The 21,066-nt window shown below is 41.3% G+C and overlaps 1 protein-coding gene across 1 annotated transcript in view; it reads left to right on the top strand.

Moving 5' to 3' along the window:
- Positions 1–299: 299 nt before the first annotated feature.
- Positions 300–21,066, top strand: part of PXYLP1 (2-phosphoxylose phosphatase 1) — a 79,920-nt gene continuing 59,153 nt past the window's right edge. The window contains exons 1-2 of the mRNA XM_019533079.1: positions 300–322; positions 10,448–10,578. Of these exons, the coding sequence (XP_019388624.1) occupies positions 10,500–10,578 (79 nt within the window). The 5' untranslated portion in view covers positions 300–322; positions 10,448–10,499. The remainder of the gene's footprint in view (positions 323–10,447; positions 10,579–21,066) is intronic.

The raw sequence follows: 21,066 nt of genomic DNA, 5'->3' as shown, positions 1-21,066 counted from the left end.
AACTTGTAGGGTAAACACACAGTTGTCACATTTTACCTTAACATTTGAAATGAAGCGATTAGGCTAGTGTTTTTAAGGAGGTGGGTGAGAGAGAAGCTTACGTTCTTCTCACCTTTCTGTGTGTTTGGTGTTTTGGGTGAAACTTAAAAGTGGTCTTGGAGAATTCTTGGAGTAGTTTTTTTTTTTCAACAAATTAGGAGAATATCTCTAATGTAAATTTCAACATAACTAATGCTTCATCTTTCACTTCAGGTGCAGAAAATCATCACTTTCGTCAAAATCCAGCGTTGTGGTGTTGATGTAGGAGGTCTTCAAAGCTCTGGTATTTGAGTTTCAAACTAATTTGTCTCTGTATGCTATCCCAAGGGTGGGCAATTATTTCAGGCAGAGGGCCGCTTACTGAGTTTTGGCAAGCCATCAAGGGCTTCATGACAGGCAGCCAGGGGCAGCTAAATATTAACTTTCTAAATTTTTTAGGGGCCCCGTGGGCCAGATACAGTGGCCTGGAGGGCTGCATCTGGCCCGTAGGCCACATTTTGCCCACCCCTGTGCTATCCTGTGAAATAAATCGTGTCGTCCTCTAAGATTGTATTGTTTGTGACAAGCTATTTGTCTTCTCTCTATTTTTATTACTTATCAATGAGTTCAATATAATTATTTAACACAAAAAATCAATTTAAAATCCAGAAACTGAATTATTTTGCTGTGCCGGAAGTGTTTTTTCCCTTTGTTTTTTATTATAATAAGTTGCCTTAGAAAATTGGAAATATAATTTATCAGCAGTTGTCATAATAAAGATTGTTTTAATACGTCTTTAATATGCTTATTTACAATCTTATGCTCTGAAAAATAGAATCTCTTTTATCCTGGACCTCTAGACTGAACTTTTTCTTTGGGAAAGCATCCTCTAAGATGCTTTTTTATTTTTTTCCTCTCCTCAGCCAAGATTCTGAATCAGGAGGATTTAACCTTCATTAATGGCTGGATTGGTTTAGGACTTTAAACTCAAAAAGTAAGAATTGTACGGTCCTGGAATTCCCAGTTCCCAACAACTTCAAATGCAAGTTGTTAGTTTCTAACTCTTACCTCATCTCCACATAGAGTGGGGTTGTTGTCAACCAGGGTACTTGAGAGGTCCTAGGGGGTACACGTGGGTGGGTAGGGATGGAGCACTGCCATGCATGATCCCGGGGTGCTGTGCAGGCGCTGCCTGCCTGGCCAGACATGGGGGAAGGGGAGGGGGAGCTCGTATGTGGTGCCCCTCACCTCCCGCTGTGCAAACGGCTGTGTGCCACCCTGCTATGCTTGGTGACTGGGGCGTATACTGCTTTGCATCCAGCCGTTTGGGGGTACAATGATAGAAAAAGGTTGAAAACCCCTGACAGTGTTTCTGCAAGAAGAATTCAATCAATTCCTTACATTTCCCTCAGCCTAGACATTTTCTCCCCTTTTGCTCCTTTTTATGTCTCCTGCTGCTCTCTGGTACACTGGAGACTGTTTTGGCTAATCCTTGAGATCCTGACCTTGTTGCACTAAATGAGATTTCCTCTTACTGGACTTGCTGTAGCTGTTCAGTGTTTGTGCAATAAAGTTTTGAACTAGGTGTGCTAGGAAATATAACAACTCATCTCTGTAGAACTGGTTGGATTCCTTATCATTGGAGAGATGAGAACTTGTGTTGGTTACTTTGACAGACTGCAATACAGCCATGTCAGCTTCAAAGGCTTATGCTCTTCATAAAATGAGCAGCTGTAGCAGTGTGAGGATTGAAAGATGAAAATATACAAGAAGGACAGGCAGGCTGATTGGGCTAAACAGCATATAGAGGGAAAAGTCTGGGGTCAGAACAGCCTGAAAAATTTAAAGGACTGGCTGACTTTCCCTGATAAAAGCAGCAATTTGGTGTTAGACAGTGTAATCAAAGAAAAGACTTATCACAAGTAGGCTCAGAAACAGGGTAGGTTCTGAAATACTCTGGCAATGGAGAAGAGAGATTCTTATGATATGTAGCTTTTAAAAGCATCTCAAATCCTTTCCAGGTTATATTAAATATTTACTTTTTAATTACCTTTTGACAAACATGTAGTGATATCTACTTCCTGTTGACTAACAGAGATGTACTTGTTCCAGTGCATTTTTTCATACCTGTTAAGCATGTGTGGTTTTTTTGGGGGTTTTGTTTTTTTCAGGGGTGGAGAGGGGTGTGGTATTTGCTGTGGGTCATCTTGCCTTTTTTTCTAGTGTATTGTTTACCCGTGCTTGCTTTGACTTGCAATTTCTGCACAGCTTAATTTTTCTATTTAGATTTTGAAGCGTTGCTGCTTGTTTTTCTTTCAGGTTTCCATGTCCATATTTACACTGCAATAACCTCATTGAGGCCTGGGTATAGCTGTGTCAATCCAGTCCTGTGTACTGCAGGACAAGGGTCCCAAGCAAAGCTGATGGGTGCACTGAAGAAAAGTTCCTATGCTAGTCTATCTACCAGATGCCATCACCACTTGTTTCTATACTTCATATTTAGTGTATGTTGGAAAGGTGATGGCTGATCATTATTAAAGGGATTTTAACTTACTTTGCAGAGTAGAGGCCATTGAAAATTTAGGAGAGTACTACATGGAACGTGGTATCCTTATAATTGAGTGAAACTTTTTTCTAGGACTTTGAATGGTATTATGCTGGGTTTTAGTGTGCTTTAAAGATGCTCTGAGCTTAATTGAGGTGATCTGCCTGGTTAACAAGAAGTGGGGAGCAAGGGAATTCCCATCCATGTAACTAAATGAATAGATATTTATCCTTCTTTATGATACAGGGGATAATGGGATAACTGTACACCTGCCTAAACTGAATCATTTAAAGCTATAGTTTTTAATTTCTGAATTGGTGCTTTTTATAACCTGAAAAAATCGGTGTGGTCTGTGCTCTGGTAATTGTGGGGTGCTGTCTTATGTACGTGTTTTCAGAGGACTTCTTGTTTGTAGTGTTTTCCTTTCTTTGACAAAATAGTTGCTTTAAATAAGACCATGCTAAAAGTCTGAAGGTGGACACTGAAGATAAAGTAAAATCTTTAATAGTGATCACATCAAGTGCTGTCACTTTTTCAGTTTGTTCACCACATTTAAAACAAGACTCGCACAAGGAAAAAATCCTTCAGAGGCAATGGAAAGATTTAAGGTTCATCAAAGACAGTTAAAATCTCTAAAGCAGATAGATGTTATTGGCAGCCTAGAGAATCTCAAACTGAGTGGGGTCCCTAAATTCTTCAGTACCATATTCCAAATTGACAGGGGGCCATCCTGGGGCTGGTCACCTGCCTATGTAGGACAGTCCACCCAGTCTTTCCTGCCATGACTTGCTGGTTATGTAAACTGGTGGTAAATGTGGGAGGCTGCCCATTTTTTGCCCCAGTGCCACTGTATTCCTGGCCAAAGCTGGACCAACTTAGTCCTCTGTCAAGCCTCTGTGTTCTGAGCCTCACTCATACTGCTCCCCTCTCACTGGGGCCTCTTGCACTCTGCTGTCTCACAGGGCCTCTTTCACGCTGCTCCATACTGGGCCTGCTTCACTCTGCCCTGCTCCTCTGAGCGGCTTCCATAGGTTATCAGATTTATCAGTTTCACTCCTTGACTGGCTGACATGCAGCCTTTTGGACCTCTCCCGCAACCCTTGTCTGGGTAGATTCATAGATGCTAGGGTCGGAAGGGACCTCAACTGATCATCAAATCCAATCCCCTGCCCAGGGCAGGAAAGAGTCTGATCCCCTGCTCTGAGCAGGTGGTGACCAGCCAATTAACTAGGCGTTGGGCTAACTTCACCCTAGCTCATTGGGCACTTCTACACATACAAAACACACTCCTGTGGGGAATGGCCTGTGTTCTGTCCTTCTGGCCATCCTTCAGCCCTACTCAGCATGTCCCCTGACGCAGCCCTTCAGACTGGCCTTCAGCCCTACTCTGCATTTTGCTCATGCACAGCCCTTCGGTTTCTAAAGGCGCTCCCTCCTCTGTGCAGACCCACCAAATATCCTACTGCCCTTTTCTGGGGCCATAGTCCTGCCCTCTCCCTTGGCTACGCAGAATCTTGCTTTCCCCCCCCCGCAAGCTCAGGTGTCCGCAGGCCTGCCTGGCCTGACTACCTGCTGCTGGGTCTACTGGGTCTCCTTGAACCCCCTAGGGCTCAAGTGTCCAGAGACGTGTCTGGCCCTCTTACCCACAATGTTATTGGGGGCTGGAGATATTAAGGCACTCCCTACCCACCTTTCACTGGGGAGGTTAGTGGTTCTGGTGTTTGAATGATGCTGCCCTGACACGGACAATCCCTCCAGGCCTCTCTATCCCAGCAGGGTGCAGTTTTGGATCATGCCCTTACCTCCTGCCCTTACCTCCAAGGTGTTGTGAGAAGCAGCTCAGCCACGTGATGTCGCTCCCTCAGCTGCAAGCAGCAAACTGCTGCCTTGCCTTAATTTGAAAATGGCTGCCTTAATTGAGTACCTGTTGGTTGCCCATTCCAGCCCTTAAAGTGGCATGCCCTGCAACACAAATTAACTTACAAACATTAACTTATTTTTTGTCTGCAGACCTCTCCCTTCCATTCCTGGACTCTGATCGTGGTCTACTGCAGAGCTTGATAGCATTTCAGACTACTGTGAGTGTCTTTGGCATTCATTCAGATACAAAATTTTATGCTTTCCTGCTTTATAACTTTTTCCCTGCTCTGTTTCATAATGACCACTTCCACTCACTTGCGTCTTGGCAATTTGCGTCATTTTGATGAGATGTTGCTGGATCTGCTGTACCAGATAAGTACAGTAATTTTATGGAAGCAGACTTTGAAGAGTAGTATTGATTCTTATGGAGACATGCTATTTTAATCAAGTAAATTCATTTAAGCTGTCATGGTGATTCAGTGTGATAACATGTTTGCTCTCTAAGTAAGATAGTAGGTTTCTGTCCTAGATGGATGCAGCTAACTTTGAAGTCATAACAGTATCAGCCATATGGCACAAGATGTCTTACAACTAGCAATGATTATTTTAAGATGGGTGTACCTTCCCAGGAGTTTTGAAAGTCATTGGTCTCCCAGGTGTATCTTCAGTGCCTTGTGTGAAATAATCAAAAACAGCACTATGTATTATAAACCTGAAGAAATGTCAGAGTACTTTACAGATACTGACTTAGTCAAAGAAATGCATGTTACGTAGGTATCTGCTTTTTTAAACTTTGGGTTGCTTTTGTGTGTATGCTGGTTATAATCAATAGCACCTGAATCTGTGGTTCTGTAGAACTTGTAAATCCAGTCTAGAATTATGTCATCTGCTGAAGACCTGTTATTAGTTACAAGTAAGAAATGCTTTGTTTTATAATAATTTATAAAGCTGCTGTTGAAATGCCTATGATGAAAATGCTGAGTTCTGACTGACTTTTGTATACCACGGTACAGAGTTATCTGGGAAAGCAAGACCAAAAAAAAAAGAGGGTGGGAGCAATGGAAAGGTCTTGGAGAATCATGGGCTCATAGAGTCAGAGTTATGTTAGTTGCTGCTAAAATTGCCTTTTAAATACTGAGAGCTCTCAGGTGGAGACAGTGAGGCTAGGACACAACCTGCACTCTGAACTGCCCATAAAGTAAATAGATAAAGATCAATATACTACAGATGTCACACAGACGGTTGCTACTCTGCAGTTACATGATCTCTCTTTTCTGTAATAGTATATTCTGAGTGCCAAAAGTGCATTGGCTTTGTGTTCTTTTCATCTTTTTTATGCTAACATGTGAGAGGTTTCCTTTCTTTCTCTTTTTCTGTTCCGATTAGTTTATTTTCTGTACTTCCTTCTTTCTATGTGCTATTTCAGGGGTTTTCAACCCTTTTTAAGGAGTGTACCACTTCTGGCTGGGCGGGGGAAATGGGTGGTGGCAGAAGGACATGGAGTGGGGGCGTGGGGAGGGGCTTGCACATGGCGGCGGTGGCGCAGGGTGGTGGATGGTGGCAGTCGCCGCTGTGTGCAAGTTCCCACTCCCTGGCTGGGCAGTGGAGTGGGAAGCCGCTGCCCTTCTCCGTGTTATTTCCTTGCCCTGCCCCTCTTACTCCCCCCAGCTCTGCTCCTGGGAGGTGGCAGTATGGGGTGTTGGGATGGCAGTGCTCTATCCCTGTCCACCCGCATGTACCTCCTCGCCCCTTTCCAAGTACCCCTGGGGGTACGTGTTCCCCCAGTTGACAACTCCTGTGCTACTTAATTGGGGTATGCTTTAGGTTTCTTATTGAATATCCAGGCAGGATAAATAATGTCTGCAGCATTCGTAGTATTGTCTCTCCTTAATAGTTCATAGTGTTAATTCTGCTTTTCACTTGGAATACCAGTACTGTATAACATTTATTTCATTTCACAGTACTATATATGTGCACCTGATCCCATGATGTTTGATATCAAGTGACAGGTGATGACAAATTGTACTGACAGACCTTTATTGAACACAGTTACTCAACAGGAACCATTCCAAATCAATCATAACATAGCAACCTTAATCTGTTAACAGGCCTAAATGTATTATATGAATGTAATGTTTCCCTTTGGTTTACAATTTCTGAACTATTTAAACATAATTGAAAGAATGAAAATGTATTAAAAGGTAATTAAACTTCATCAATATATTTCCCTGTTAAAAATAAGGCATCTGTTCTCTCCATTTTTTAAAATCTCTTTGCTTTTTGTAGCATCCTGTATTTGTGCAAATTATTGTTAGCTAATCTTATATTGTGGGGAATTTTTATATAGATTCTTGAGATTTTTCTTAATGTATTTTACCTTTAGTTCCCTGCTGTGTTTAATTTTTTTTTTCCTTCAACTTCCTGTCTGACCTTCCATCTGTTTTAACTTAACTGCCTCTTTCTCTCCTGGTGTATTTGTTCTCATCTGTTTTTATGCCTCACTTTTTATCCTTTACAGCTTGGTTTAACTTCAGTTAGTGGTCTGGAATAACTTTCATTAAGCTATTTCACCACTGTTCAGTAAGAACTATTATTTTTGACGAGTTCAAAGGGACCATTAAACTATAAGCTTTTCTTTCTGTGCATAATGTCTTTTTACATTAAGTATTTGTTACTGTTTGCTCAGCCTAAGTTTGGCATTAGGGTGATACTTTAGACACGTATAGCAACAGATATTTAGTGTCTGTTTTCATATTTAGTGTCTGTTTTCTGAGACTCCACAGTTTTTTACAGTCTCTTGGAAATTATTATAACAAAATGGAAAGAGTTATCCAAATAAAACTGTTAATCTGAGGCAGACAAACTGACCTCAGTTTTGCAAAGACGTGTACATGCCTAATACTGTATAGGGAAGAGTCCATCTGATTTTCATACATAGGAGAACACGTCCTAGCCAGGGGCGGGCAATTATTTTGGGCAGAGGGCCACTTGCAAGCCATCCAGGGCTGCATGACAGGCAGCCCAGGGCAGATTAATATTAATTTTCAAAATTTTTTAGGGGCCCCGTGGGCCTGAAGGGCCACATCTGGCCCCTGGGCCGCATCTTGCCCACCCTGTCCTAGGCTCTTAGTCCTCATCACACATTTGTAATAATCAAGATTATATTAAGCTACTTAAATTTGCTGTTAGATTAGTTTTGTTTATGGGTAGTTACTTCAGCCCCATATTCAAATTATTCTCTAATAACAATTCTCATCTTGTCTTCATCCCAGATTCTAAAGGAAAATTATGAACTTTTCTGGATGTCTAAAACGTTAATAAATTTGACATCCAGAGGACCAAATGGGAAAATGTGTTCCCGGTTCTGGAGACCTCTACCAGCTCTTTATAGCCAGTGAGCTCCAGCTAGAATGCATTCATTGGTACATCTGAAAGAATAGGCAGTCTCTTGGAGGGCCATTTAAGGATTTAGGCTGTTTATGGACATTAAAAAAAAAAAAAAGCACTTTAAACTTTGTGTGCCCTTGCACCGAGCCCAGTGCACTCCCATAAGAGGCAGTGTGTTAGCTGGACCCAGCTCGCCCTACATCTGTGTAGATTGGGTGCTTCAGCAAGGCTTTTATGGCGCTTGTATTAGGGGTGCACCGATGGAGACTTTTTGAACCGATACCGATGGCTGATTTTTAAGGAGCCGTATCAGCTGGTACGATTTAGATTATGATTTGCAGCTGGGCAGCTTGGAGACTGGTGTTGGGCTGGTAAGTCTGGTGTGGGGGAAGGGATGGGGAGGGGAGGGAAAAGGTATGGGTAGGGCAGTTCGAGGCAGCCCTCATGGTGAGGGAGGGAGTGGGACAGGGGCAAGTGCTGATTGGCCAGGCGGGGTGCAGGATGGAGCTGCAAGTGCCTCATCTGGGAGGTGTGGGGGGTGGTGGCTCTTGCCCTGCGTGCACCCCATGAGAGTATAGGGGGCATGAGTCTCTGGATCTGCATGGGGTCAGCTGCAGCCACCCCAAAATTTGCTGTAGCCTCCCTCTCAGTGCCACTGCCCCCCTGCTGGGAAGAGTCCAGCACAGCCCCCAGCCCCACCCCACAATGGCAGCCCGCTCCAAACAGATTCAGAGACATGGCCCCCATGCCCTCCAGGAGTGAGTACAGGGTGGGAGCTACCTACCCCCACCCCTCCAGGATGAACCGCTCACGGCTTTGTCCCTCGCCCTGTCCCACCCTGGCTGAGCAGCATCTGCCCCAGCCCCACTCCCTCCTTCACTGTGGGGGGCTTTGATCTGCCCCCTCTCCCACCTCTCTTCCCCACAACAGACTTACCAGCCAAGGCTGCTCTCTAAGCCGCTGGGCTTTGCTCCTGGCCACATGCGTGCTGTGGCTGCGCATGTACATAAGGCTTTTATCAGCCATATCGGGCAAAAAAAGCCTGTGTCGGTGCTGATGTGTCAGTGCGCCTTTAGCTTTTATCTAATAGTTGATTGAATTTGCTTTTAGATAAAAGCACCAAAAAGCCCTGCTGGAGCATGTGATCTATACAAACATTGCGGAGGTGGGTTGAACTAACACGCTACTCCATCCGGTAAAGCACTTCTACCCCCCACCCCCACATCTGCCAGTGCCCTTTAAAGTTTTGCACCAGAACCTCACATTCTAGTGGAGTATTCTCACTCTTCCTAACAAGCGAGCATTCTGGTTTTAGGCGCCTCATCTGCTTGTTTGTTCCATTGACTTGTATAATCATAAAAAGGTGTTTCTTCATGGTGCAAATTATTCTGATTAGATAACTAAATAATCTTATTGATGTTTTCCTGTTTTTCTTTCCCTTTATCTGTTTATTAAAAACATCCCAAAAATGTTGTGTGATGGGTTATAATAGTGCTAGTTTTTAAAGACTTTGTAGAAAATTGAAAGAGGACAGGACCAAAAGCATCATGATTTAGATGAGGACTCGGATCAGCTCAGGTTAGGTCTCTATGATTGTGCTGGCTAAGCAGCTCTAGAAAAATGAATCGTAGATAAAGAATATATTAACTTAGAATATATTAATATATTAATAATTCTTAGCACAAAAAAGTGTATTTTAAAGACATTAATTTATAACATGAGAAAATAATAATTGACATTTTGTGATTGGACATTTTGATGTCCCCAAAATCCTGAGACTAAAATCTTGGCAAGAAGTTTAGCTTTTTGAGTCCAAAGAGACTGTAAGAAACAGGTGGTCCTTATTAATTATGCAGTATGTCAGGCTTTTTTTTTTTTTTTTCTTTCTTTCCCAAAAGTGGAAAAGTACCAAGAACATTTTTGATGCAAAAATAAAAGAATTTAGACGAGAAGAAACTTGGGTAGGAAAAAACATTGCCTACCAATGTATTGGTTACTCTGCTATAAACAGCGTCAAATAAAAGAATACAGAGGTCTTGGAGTTTCAAGACCAAACTTGCTCTCAACGCAAGAAAAAGCAGTTGTTGCATTTAGCTGAATGTGATCTGGAAAAACTTAAACGGATCTATTCTTCATTGAAAAATGCAATTCTGTGACCTTAGAACACTTTTGTGAAATTATGTGGATTTTTGCAGTTTCATTTTTGGAAGGGGAGATTTTGGTACTTGTCAAAATATTCTGCTTTGGTGCTTTTTTAAACAGTATTTCCATTTTTACAGTTGAAACAGTTATTTGCTTAATTTTTGTATTTAATATGCAAGTAGGCCAGAGATTGAACTTCATTAAAAAAGATTAGGTATGCCATCAGAACTAGCTTTCAAAATATCAGGATACTGCGCTATAGGATAATCGCTTAGGAAATTAGCTGTGTTGCAGAATGTTCTTAGTTTGCTGGTTAGTCTTGTGTAACAAGGAAAAAGACTTGGGGTTTTGTTCCTTGAGTCAGAGTTTGAGTGGCATAAAATTGCATTCAAGAAAGGACCTTATGTTTCTGTTAAAACTGATACTTGGAATTATTTCAGTTTAATTTATGCCTCCACGTAATTAAATAGACATTTGCCTGTGTTTGCTTTGCAGAAAGCTTCATATATGGAGATGAAACCATGAAGAGAAATCAGAACAAATAATAATGCTTTTCCGAAACCGTTTTCTGTTATTGCTGGCTTTGGCAGCCTTGTTAGCTTTTCTGAGCCTCAGTCTTCAGTTCTGTAAGTATATATCCCTGGCGTTTGGCCTATAATGGGCCAGTGATGTGATATATCAGTTTAAAAGCAAAGCAAAATAGAAAAAGGCGGGGAGGTGTCATGTTTTGTGTAGATACTGTTGTGCTTCCAACTAAACTTAGAGTTTTACAAGAAATGTAAAAAATAATCTGAAGATAAAAATATTACAATGTACTGTATACAGTTCTAAAAGTAGAACTTCTTATGGAGTGGTTCAGATTTCATAGATTATTTAATTTTTAGAAGTAATAGTCTTTGTTAGTTTTGTTACGTAGGTTTAATTGAGTCATGGTAGTGAAGAGAGAACCAGTTTAGGTAAAGGAACTAATTCCTATTTTGTATTGCACCAAACTAGATGGAATCCAGGGAAGTGGCCTGACAATCTATGCTGTGACACTTCCTTTATTGGGGCTTCTCTGCATTTAGAAATTAAATGAAGCTTAAAAACTATTCATTTATCGTACACAGTGCTGGCCACAAGCAACTGTTTTATATAGAGAAAGGCAAATCATGTTAAGCTTCATGTTGGCTAGTCATGGGTAAGCCCTAGCAAGGTGATGCTACAGACATGGCTTGTCTTTTTCTATGCTGACCAGTCAGCAGTGTCTCAGCTACGTTGACTGTTACATTTACTACTTTTCTTCCATTTAAAGCAGGGCCATGAATAGATCCAATTTTATGTTACAAGCAAATTAAAAATTGGTGTTGGCTAAAAGCAGAATAAACAGAATACAGGATAACTACTTTTCCTCCATTGTATTTCTGTAGATTTTAATATGTTTTGTTTCTTCTGTATCCGTGCATTAAAATAAGTTTAATGCTTAGTGAACAGAAGAACGCAAAAGATTTCCTATACTTAAAATTTACCATGCATATGCAAAACAAAATTTTTTTTTTCACAGAATTTTACATTGCACTCTTGCATTTGGATGCAACTACACCTTTATGTAAGATGTAATACCTATGACTATCTAATACCTTCACTAAGCTAAGTAATGCTTGCTAGGAAATATGTACTACCTGACTATGTAATCTTTTCTGTGCACATGTGGTTCAAAACATTCTCTTAATTTCTCAGGTAGAGTATGATCTGTTTTCTATTAATTTCTCTGTGACTTGCCCTTCAGGCTTTATGTGCCTCTGTCCTGATGTTTTGTGCCTTTTCTGTCATGTAGAACAGGGGTGTCCAGTTCACCTCGAGCTGGATCTAGACCGTGGGACTACCCCTGGGTTGGAGTTGGGGAATGGCAGCCATGGGTGAGAGCTATGTCTGTGCAGCCCTTGCTTTCCCCCTTGCTGCTGCTTACCATGTCCTTTTGGAATCCAGGGGTCCCAAATTCTGCAGTAGGTCCTTCCCATGACCTTGCTCCCCAACTTGATGTTGTGGCGGGACAGATGGAACACCTCTGTGGGCTGGATCTGCTCATGAGCTGTATGTTTGACACCCCTGATGCAGGTGGCCAGCTCCTAGAGAGAAGCTGATCAAAATATGAAACAGAAATATTACCTGAAATATAAGTACATGCTGCTTCATGCCCCAAGGAGGGAGCCCCAAGGAGGGATCCTTACTACAAGTTAGCAAGCGAATTTAAACTTTTTAAATCATTGCGAAGTGATATCCACTTCTTTTAAGGAAGCTATCTGCACAAGAATCATTCCTGTAGACTTAAGACATTTGAGGGCTGTTTTAAAAGTAAATTAAACTGCAACAAGTCAGGGCTAATGTTGATGCTGAAATATATTTGGATTTTTTTTACATAATGAAGACTGAAATACTTTCTACATGTGCCGAATAGTCTAAATTTTTGTCAAATAAGCTGACAATGTTGTTACAATTAACAGCTTTAATTAGCAGGGTAATTAGGCCAAAATTAAAATAGCAGTGCAAAGCGTGCAAAAATAGTGTGTGCTGGGACAAATGCAGAGACAGAGGAGCAGGCAACCCAGGGCAGCACCTCCCTGCCCTGCCCTGCCCTGCCCTGCCCCCCCCCCCAATTCTGCAGCACATGGAGCCCAGCCTGGGAGGAGCTGGGTATAGCCCATAACAAAGGGCATATGCCGGGCCATGTGTGGTAGCACAAAGTAGTGGAACAAATTTTTGCGACCTACTCTTTGTGCCGCTGCAAGTGTACATCCCTGCTCATCTGGATGCAGGTATGAGAACTTCTACACCCTGAAGTTTGCTCACCCGCCAAACTTGTCATGTTCACTAGGAAAACAATTTTTTGCCTAGGACACTCAAGGTCACATAAATTAGTATTTCATAAATAACATGTACCATATGAGCCAGTGCAGCACAGGGATATCTACCTACAATTAGTTTGTGTTGCGCCATATATCTTTATATTGAAAAAAAAAATGGTTTACTATGTTTAGAACAGTTGTAGCCATGCAGACCTATTGCAAAGAAAGGGTTTGGATAAGTATCATTGAGCTTGTAGCTTGAACACAATAGGACTTACCCATGTCTGACAGGAAAGCCAGTTTTTGTTGTTCAGCAGCTTTCATAACTGTTGCTGTTACATGCAAACTTGCTTTGGCTTTTGTACCCCATGCTACATATGTAGAACTGATGGGCAAAATTTGTTTTATGTGAGGTTTTTATGTTGTGGGCACAGGCATGATATTAGTGACATAAACACTGACCCAGAACAGGCAGCTCCAAAGTCTGTTCTTCACTTCAAAAAGCTGTGAGGTAAACCCACAAAAAGTATGAGCTCTGAGTATTCTGTGGCATTATCCCAATAATCCCATTATCCCATTGGAAGCACTTGTCTAGAGAAAAGCTGCCCAAGCACCTAATGGCACTGCAGACTGAGAAGAGAACAAAGTATCTTTGGTGAAGACTGTGCAGGATAGGACCATGCCTGCATGAAATATGGAGAGGATACTTAGCTTTAGCACCAAGAAGTGAACCCTAGCTAGTGGCAGGGTATGCAGTGAGACTGGAAACACCAGCTTCACTTATTTGACATTTAGGATTAGACTAAGAAGTGTGTGTGTGTGTGGTGGGCAGGGCAGTATCCCCAGGCCTTGACTTTGGGGGTGGGGAGGGGACAAACAAAGGTGATGCTGCTTCATCTGCCAAAGGCACAGAAGTGCCCTGCTCTGCCTCTGAGTGTCAGCATCTCTGCTATCAAAACTATGACCATTCCAGGTGCTCTTCATTTCCACCTCCATGTCCTTCCTACTTTGTGTTGAGTCCAATCAGGAAGGATCCTAAAGAGTTTTGGCAGAATTTTCTTCCAAGCACACATCCACAAATTGCATGCATTCTCAAATCCATTAGGTCTTGATACACAGCAGAGAAAAATCTATTGGAAAAAGGTGCCTCCTGAATGGAAAAGTTTTTCAATAAGGCCTGCCCAATAATACCTAAATTTGGTGCTGATGCTAACTAACAATTTTGGGCTGTTTCTTAGAGTTGGCACGTTCTTGCATTCCTTTTAGTTCATTTGTGGTTCACCTGGTAGCATTGTCAATCTATCCTGCACCAATAGAAACCCCTCTTAATTGTCTCTTCTTCTCTTACCTAGGTTTTTCAGAGGATTCATGTGTACTTACCCACTGCTCAAGGCATTTCAGTATGGGATTTTAAGTGTTAGGACAATAGTATTATGGAGTACTCTTCTACTTTTAAGCTCTTCTAATCCTTCAGTGACAGCCTTGTGCTCAGAATAGTTTCTTTCATAGCCATCGCTAGTGCATAAGAGTGATCTCACTTAAAGCATCTATTGCTGAACTCTTAAGTGATTTGTTTCACCAAGAAAATGGAGATGCTCGGACATGAGGCAAGATTAATTCTACAAATGGTTTCCAACCTCTACATAAAACAACTTGCGTGTGTTCTTCCCAAAGTTGCATACTATGCCATGCATATAATATAATATGATATAAACACAGCTGTTTTGCTTCTCCGGCAGTGACTAGCCAATTCAAGGGCCAGGCTATTTCATCCAAAGCTGTCAAAATAACTCATAGTAGGTCTTGACATAATACCAGTGGGCTGAAACAACATACCCAGTAAGCTTCTGAAATGTAGTGATACCAAAAATATAAGGCTTCTTTATGGAGTAACCTGCTAATATTTGTTAAACACTCTGCCCTGGAGTGCTTTAGCATCTGGGAGATGTTAAGTGTGATATACTGCTCTCCTAGAGTGCCTGTAGATGTGCGGGAAACCTGCTCCAATGCATCGGAGAGGACTTGATTTAATTCAGTCTGCTGATTTGTGCTAATTAGCGTGCTCCAGAAATCTTGGTGTCTTGTGTATTCAGTATCCCTATTCAGTATCCCTGCACTTCAAAATAGTGGCAGGGGCACTTTAAAGCTTGTCGAACAAGAGTAGCCCTAATTAAATTGCCCCGTCCCTGCCCCTGGAGCATGTTTAAAGACACCTGTATTTCATATTCAGTTGATGCAACTGAAACTTTATTTCAGCTGTCTGGAGAGAATGGTACTTGCCAGCCACCAACTAACACCAACAGGGCCCACATTGACATATACTTGAAGAAGAAAGACAAGTTATTAACTTTCTAGTAACCATGGTTTGTCTATGCAGATCCTACAACCTGCTTTCCATTGATGCATTTGAGAGGAATGGTTATGACTGCACTTTTCTTTTATACACGTGCACTGGGCGCAATGTTGGCAGATGCACCTACTCAAACTATTTTAGGCACATGAGCCAGAAGTGTACAGTCACCTGCGCTAGCTACCACCTCTCCTTTGAGGACAGGCATTAATTAGGTAGTGCAGGTGACCATGCATTTTTATAATTAGCAAGTTTCCACGTTCTGTGTTCTCCAATAACTGATACTTATTTCCATGCAAAATTACTCCTTCAGTTCCTGTTCCTGGGCATGTGTAATGAGGGCTTCTGAGAAACCTGGCATTTCAGTGTTCTTTATCTTGGAAGTTTCCAGAACATTTCTCTCTTTTATGAATATATATTTTTTTTTTTTAGCATTTACTGGTTTTTGGCAATTCTACAGGGGAGTGACAGTAATACACTTTTTTGCTGAAGTATGAGGAAAAAAAGTCTTGTTTAAAGACTAGCGTCAGAGTTCCAGGCATCTTTTAAATAATGTATTTCATAGATTGTGTGATCAGACAAAGGACTGGGGACCAGATGTGTGTTTGATTTCACTTTGGCTCAGCTACTGCCCAAATGCATGCTAAACTCAAAATATCTCTGCTATAAAATGAGATTTACATGGACAGTTGATCCCTCTGAGTTTATGCTTTAATTTTTACAAGATATAGAAAGATGAGTGTCTTGAACTAAATTCTACTTGTGATAATTTTCTCTGACTACTAAATGCTACAAAGTATTTTCCTCTTGAGTTTAACAATCCTGAACTTTCACATTGGATGTTAGATTGAATGTCAGATCATATGTAACTGTTGACAATTGAAGTAGATTAGTTAGTGATTTGTTAATCTATTTGTAATTACATCTGAGTAATGTGAATATTTGAATGTGACATGTATAAAGTTATTTTTTCTTCCTATTTGTAGCATTGTTTTTATTGTATATTCATTTTCTTTTTTTATGTATACTGTCTTTGTCTGCCTAATGGGAATGGAAGAATTCAAATTACATTTACATTTCATGAAGTCTTGTTTTCTGTTAAGCTCTGTTTAATCAATTATAATTTTTTGATCCATGCAGAAAATATGATGTTGAATTTATGTAAACAATCTACGCTAATCGTACTGAAACCGTATTTTTAAGCACTAAATGAAACTTTTGATATATATAATATTATTAAAAAATCATTTAGTGCTTAAAAATACGGTTTCAGTACAATTAGCATAGAATGTTTTTAAATTTGAAATTCTGACATAAGGCTACATAGTGGCTACTGTTTTACAATTTTGAATGAAAAAAATCGAAATAACTTTACAAAAAAATATCAGAGAAAGATTTATCTGAGTAGAACTGAATTTGATTTGCCCCATGATATGACTAGTAACTTCTAGAGACAGGTGAGTGGACTGAAAGCTTGTCAATACAGTGTTTCTCTGTGCTTTTATTAAGTAAAACATGGGCTTTTCCTTTACTAGTAACAGACCACATGTGGGTTGTGGCACGCCCAAGGGCGTGTGCTGGGGCCTGTGCTGTTTAACCTGTTCATATCATAAAGGAGGATGAACAGCAAGAGGCAGAAGGCACTGGGAGTGAAATCTTTCTTCCTGTCCAATTCTCTTTTATGCTTTGTCAAAGGGCCAGAGCAGGATAAAAGGACTTCAGAATCACTGGATATAGTTTGGGAGGATTCCCTTGGCATAGGAACTGAAGACCTAACCTGTACAGCCCCCTGCAGGTCCTCATATAGAAGGCATATTAGAGGTGTGCCCCAGCACATAGCTCTATAGAGATTCTCAGTAGTATTGTGGCTCTTATTCAGCTGGAGTGGCTGCCATAATTTAGACTGCTGAACTACCAGTATTTAAAATTATACTCTGCACCTTTGAGCAGCCCAGGGTTAGATGATGCATAGATACCTTTTAAGCTGTCTTTCCCAGGGAATTCAAATGCTGTGTTGCACCATGCAGAATCTGAGAATGGAAGGGCTTTCCTAAAATCCATTTTAACCATTTTTCATACTTTAAGTCAAAGTCATATCTGCTAAATTGTAAAATGCTTTAAGGGAACAGCACCCATGAGGATTCACCTATTCAATACAGGACCAATAACTTAGCTAAAGGGCAAGAATTAGTACCATATCTATTTTAGTAGTAATGGAGTAGTAAGGCCATTCTGTTTACTTTTATTGGTAAGGTGTAAATAGTGTTTTCTTTTTGGATCAGGATGTTATACAAAGTCTATAGAGTTACTTATGCAGATACTTATAGACCCTGTTGCCATAATTTCTCACTTTTTCGGTGTTTTAAACCTGACGCACAATTCAAGTTCTATTTAAAATCTCCTTTGAGTTGGTTTTTATGGGGTTTTTTTAAATGAGTTTCTATTTAATGTTTACAGTAATAGAAGATGTCTTGGGTTTACAAAATGAAACTCTTAATGGCCATTATTAGCGGAGTTGATTCCTTCTTTATTTACCACATCTGTTAAGCACACCTCTTCCCCCCGCTTTTTTTAGACCACTGAACAGATCTTTTGTGATCAGCTTAATAAGAAATATGATATACACATTGCAATCTTAAGTGAAAAATTAGTTGCTTTAACAACACACATCTCAAAAGAAAGATGCAGTCATCTGTTTGGGGGAGGTGCATCACTTCTCATTTTTTAAAATTCTGATTCCAAATTTTGGGGATTTTTTAACTTGAAGATGTTGAACATAGTGAAAGTTTCGATTTTAAGGGAAATTTTGTACATTAAATGATATCAGCTATCAGATGTGTTAGGGTGCAGACAGAAGTGCAGTTGCCTGCTGTAATTGTGAATGCTTTTCAGGAAGTGTTTTGAGTTGCAACCATCCTCCCAACTAAACAGAAGTTCACTGTTAGCTTCAGGGGAGGAGAATCTAGCAGCAGCTGTTTTCCCTAGCAGCGGCCCTAACTCCCTCCCAGCCTGTGTGCATTTCAGAGGGAGCTCATTTTAGGGTTTCCCCAGATGGTGCTGGAAGGTGGGGTGGGTGAACTGGAGCTCTCTCCACCTTGGGGGGAGCTCCCATACACCCTCCCCACCCTCTACTGGGGCGGAAAAACCCCCAGTCCAAACTCCATCTGCTCCCTTTCCCTCTTCCATTCTGAAGACACCTCAAGCCTGGGAGGCAGTGCAGACAAAAGTTACAGAAGACTGTATTTTGAAATGTCTTCATCTAACCCTTCATGTGGTGAGGGCTCAGACTTTCATCGGACTGGACATTTTTGAGGCTTTTTGCAGCTATGCACTTTTATTTGGTCATGGCTATGATCTAGCCACTTTCTGTGGCCAGATCAGGTGAAAATTGTCACTCCTCTCTGCTCCCTTATTACTTAGTCTTGGCAAAGTACAAGGCAAAGGACTTCCCAGAATGTTGAAGATGGTTGTCTCAATTCAGTCAAGTTCTTAAACACATTCCTAGCTTTACATATGTGGGGTGTACCACTGAATTTAACTACTTCTGTGGTTGTACACTTGCTAGAATATCCTGTTGACCTGTGGCCCCAGGGCAGTGGGTAGAGAATGAGCTAGCTGTCACTATTAGTACATGTTACATGCTGAGTCTAAACACTTTATTTTTTGCTATAATTGGTGCTGCTCTGGTTCTTCTTCCCAGACTGCTTTAAACACTTTTATGATCCTTTCTTTCAGTACCTACTTTGCAGGCAGGTCCTTTATACCTCTTAAATATTTATTTTTGTGAGCTCTGATTCTCCAGGTGGCTCAGCACTTTGGTTAATGCTGTTCTGTGAGACTTCAGCTCTGTTTTTTAATTTGCAATGCTTTGGTACCTGCTGTTACATTTTAATGGATTTGGTGCCTGCATTAACTGAGGCACGGTGTTTAATATCTGCCCTTGTGCTCTCCATCCACAGAACATGTGGTACGTCAGTGCTTGCTTCGCATTTTGGGAATTTATACATATACCTTTTTGTCCTGCGATGCTTCAGAGATCCAGCAGGTCAGAGCAAGTCTGACTTGCTCTGATAGAGTCTGCTCCACACGCGAGCTGATGTGCACTGCACTGTGGCACGTGTAGTTGTGTAAGTGGCAAAATGCACGTCAGCACGCAGAAAATAGCAGGTGGTATGCTTTTAAACTAAAACACCTTTTATTGTTCAGTTTGGGGAGCATTGCAACTCAGAACGCTTCCTACAAAGCATTCTCAGTTACTGTAGGGAACTGCATTTCTGTCTGCACCCTAACACATCTGATAGCTGATATTATTTAATGTATTATTTAAAGTCACCACTGTTTTCTCAGCACTGATGTGCATTTTGCTGCTTATACAACTGTATGTACTGCAGCACCATGTGTTTTTAAAAGTGTCTGGCACTGCAGCACAAACGTGTACAAATGCCTTAGTATCACCTTTTTTTAAATTTGGGGAACCTTTGTCAGCGCTTCACTGTCTGTGCATGTGGTTTCCAGTTGCATTTTTGGAGCATTGCTGTTTGACTTTACGTTTTTGAGTAGTGTTTTGTTTTTTTGGTTTCACATGTTAGGTCTTGCTTTAATACCATATTGAAATTGTGTAGTGTGGTGTTGGAGGCCCACCTTAATGCATGTGCCCAAATTGTTTCTGCCCTGTCTACTCTCTATTTCAACAGATAGTGCCAGTCAGGGGTTGATCCAGGATTTCTAAAAGCAGGGTGTGGATGCAGCAACTCACACTGCAGAGGTGGCTGTACCACCTGTGTCTAGCCTCCTTTGTCCCACCAGTACAGACAGACCATGCTGTGGGAGCCTCTAGAGACTTTTTAAAGTCCTAAAGCAGGTTCAAATACCCCCTCCCTTCCCTTTCCTGTTCAGAGGCAGCCCCATCCCCTCCTCTTTCCCTTCCCCCATCCCACTCCCTTGCCTGCCCCTGCTGTGTTCTCTACAGATGAAGGGGCCAGGACGTTCCAGAACCAGCTGGGCTGAGCAGGGCCTGGGCTCAGCTGGGGAGGGGACAGCGGTAACAGGGCAACTGAGTTCTCCCCACCCTGCCTAGTCACAGCGCAGGGAAGCAGAACCCCTGTCTATCCCTGTTGTCCTTGTCCCCATCCCCAGATGAGCTAAGCCTCTGCTGTAGTAAGCAGGAATGGCTCTGGTGCTTCTCTGCCCTCGGGACAGTGGGGAAAGGTAGGTGGGGAGGAAGGGTGAGGATTGAGGAAAGGGAAGGGGAGGGTGCATTTCTTTGAGCTGGAAAGGGAAGGGAGAGAGTATTTTCATCTGTTTCAGGAACTTAAAAAATTCTCTGGAGGTTTCTGTGGTGCAGTCCAGTCCAAAAGAGGAGCGTACCCCCTTTGGATCCACCACTGATGCAAGTCATCTTAAAACATATGATTAAGTTAAACATATACAGAGGTACCGCCAAAAGTTTGGTTCTTTATCCCAAGCTAGTAGTTAGACTTCTAAAAGAATCTAAGGTGATATTGGAGGCAGATTCTTGGAGGAGAAAGATGATGATAGAAGAAAATCAAGAACTTTAGTAGAAACCCCCTCCCACACCTGTTTACATGAACAGGATCAAATGCAGTTACCAGATCTGCAAAAAATAAGTTTCATTTATATTAAAACTTCTGTTCAAGACTCTTAATTTGCAGTGGTCACTTGTATAAATGCAAGTGCTGCTCTAAATGATTCCAAAATAAAATGTTGTTATTCAAATACGTGTAAACCAAGTTCCAATTTATTTCTTGGTTGGGGCTTTCAATAAACAGCAAATGGTAATGTCAAACAGCTCCTGTCCAAACAGGAAAACTGACATGGGTAAAACTGGAGACTGAATTATAATTGTCCAGACTTTCCCAACCAGTTCAGTTGATGTTGGGTTTGATTGTATATTTATATTAGCAGAAAACCAAAAAAAT

Source organism: Crocodylus porosus, unplaced genomic scaffold, assembly GCF_001723895.1.
Source record: "Crocodylus porosus isolate Cpor-Errol unplaced genomic scaffold, CroPor_comp1, whole genome shotgun sequence".
NCBI lineage: Eukaryota > Metazoa > Chordata > Crocodylia > Crocodylidae > Crocodylus > Crocodylus porosus.
The sequence above is the reverse complement of the archived record's forward strand: the minus strand, read 5'-3'. Positions and strand labels throughout refer to the sequence as shown.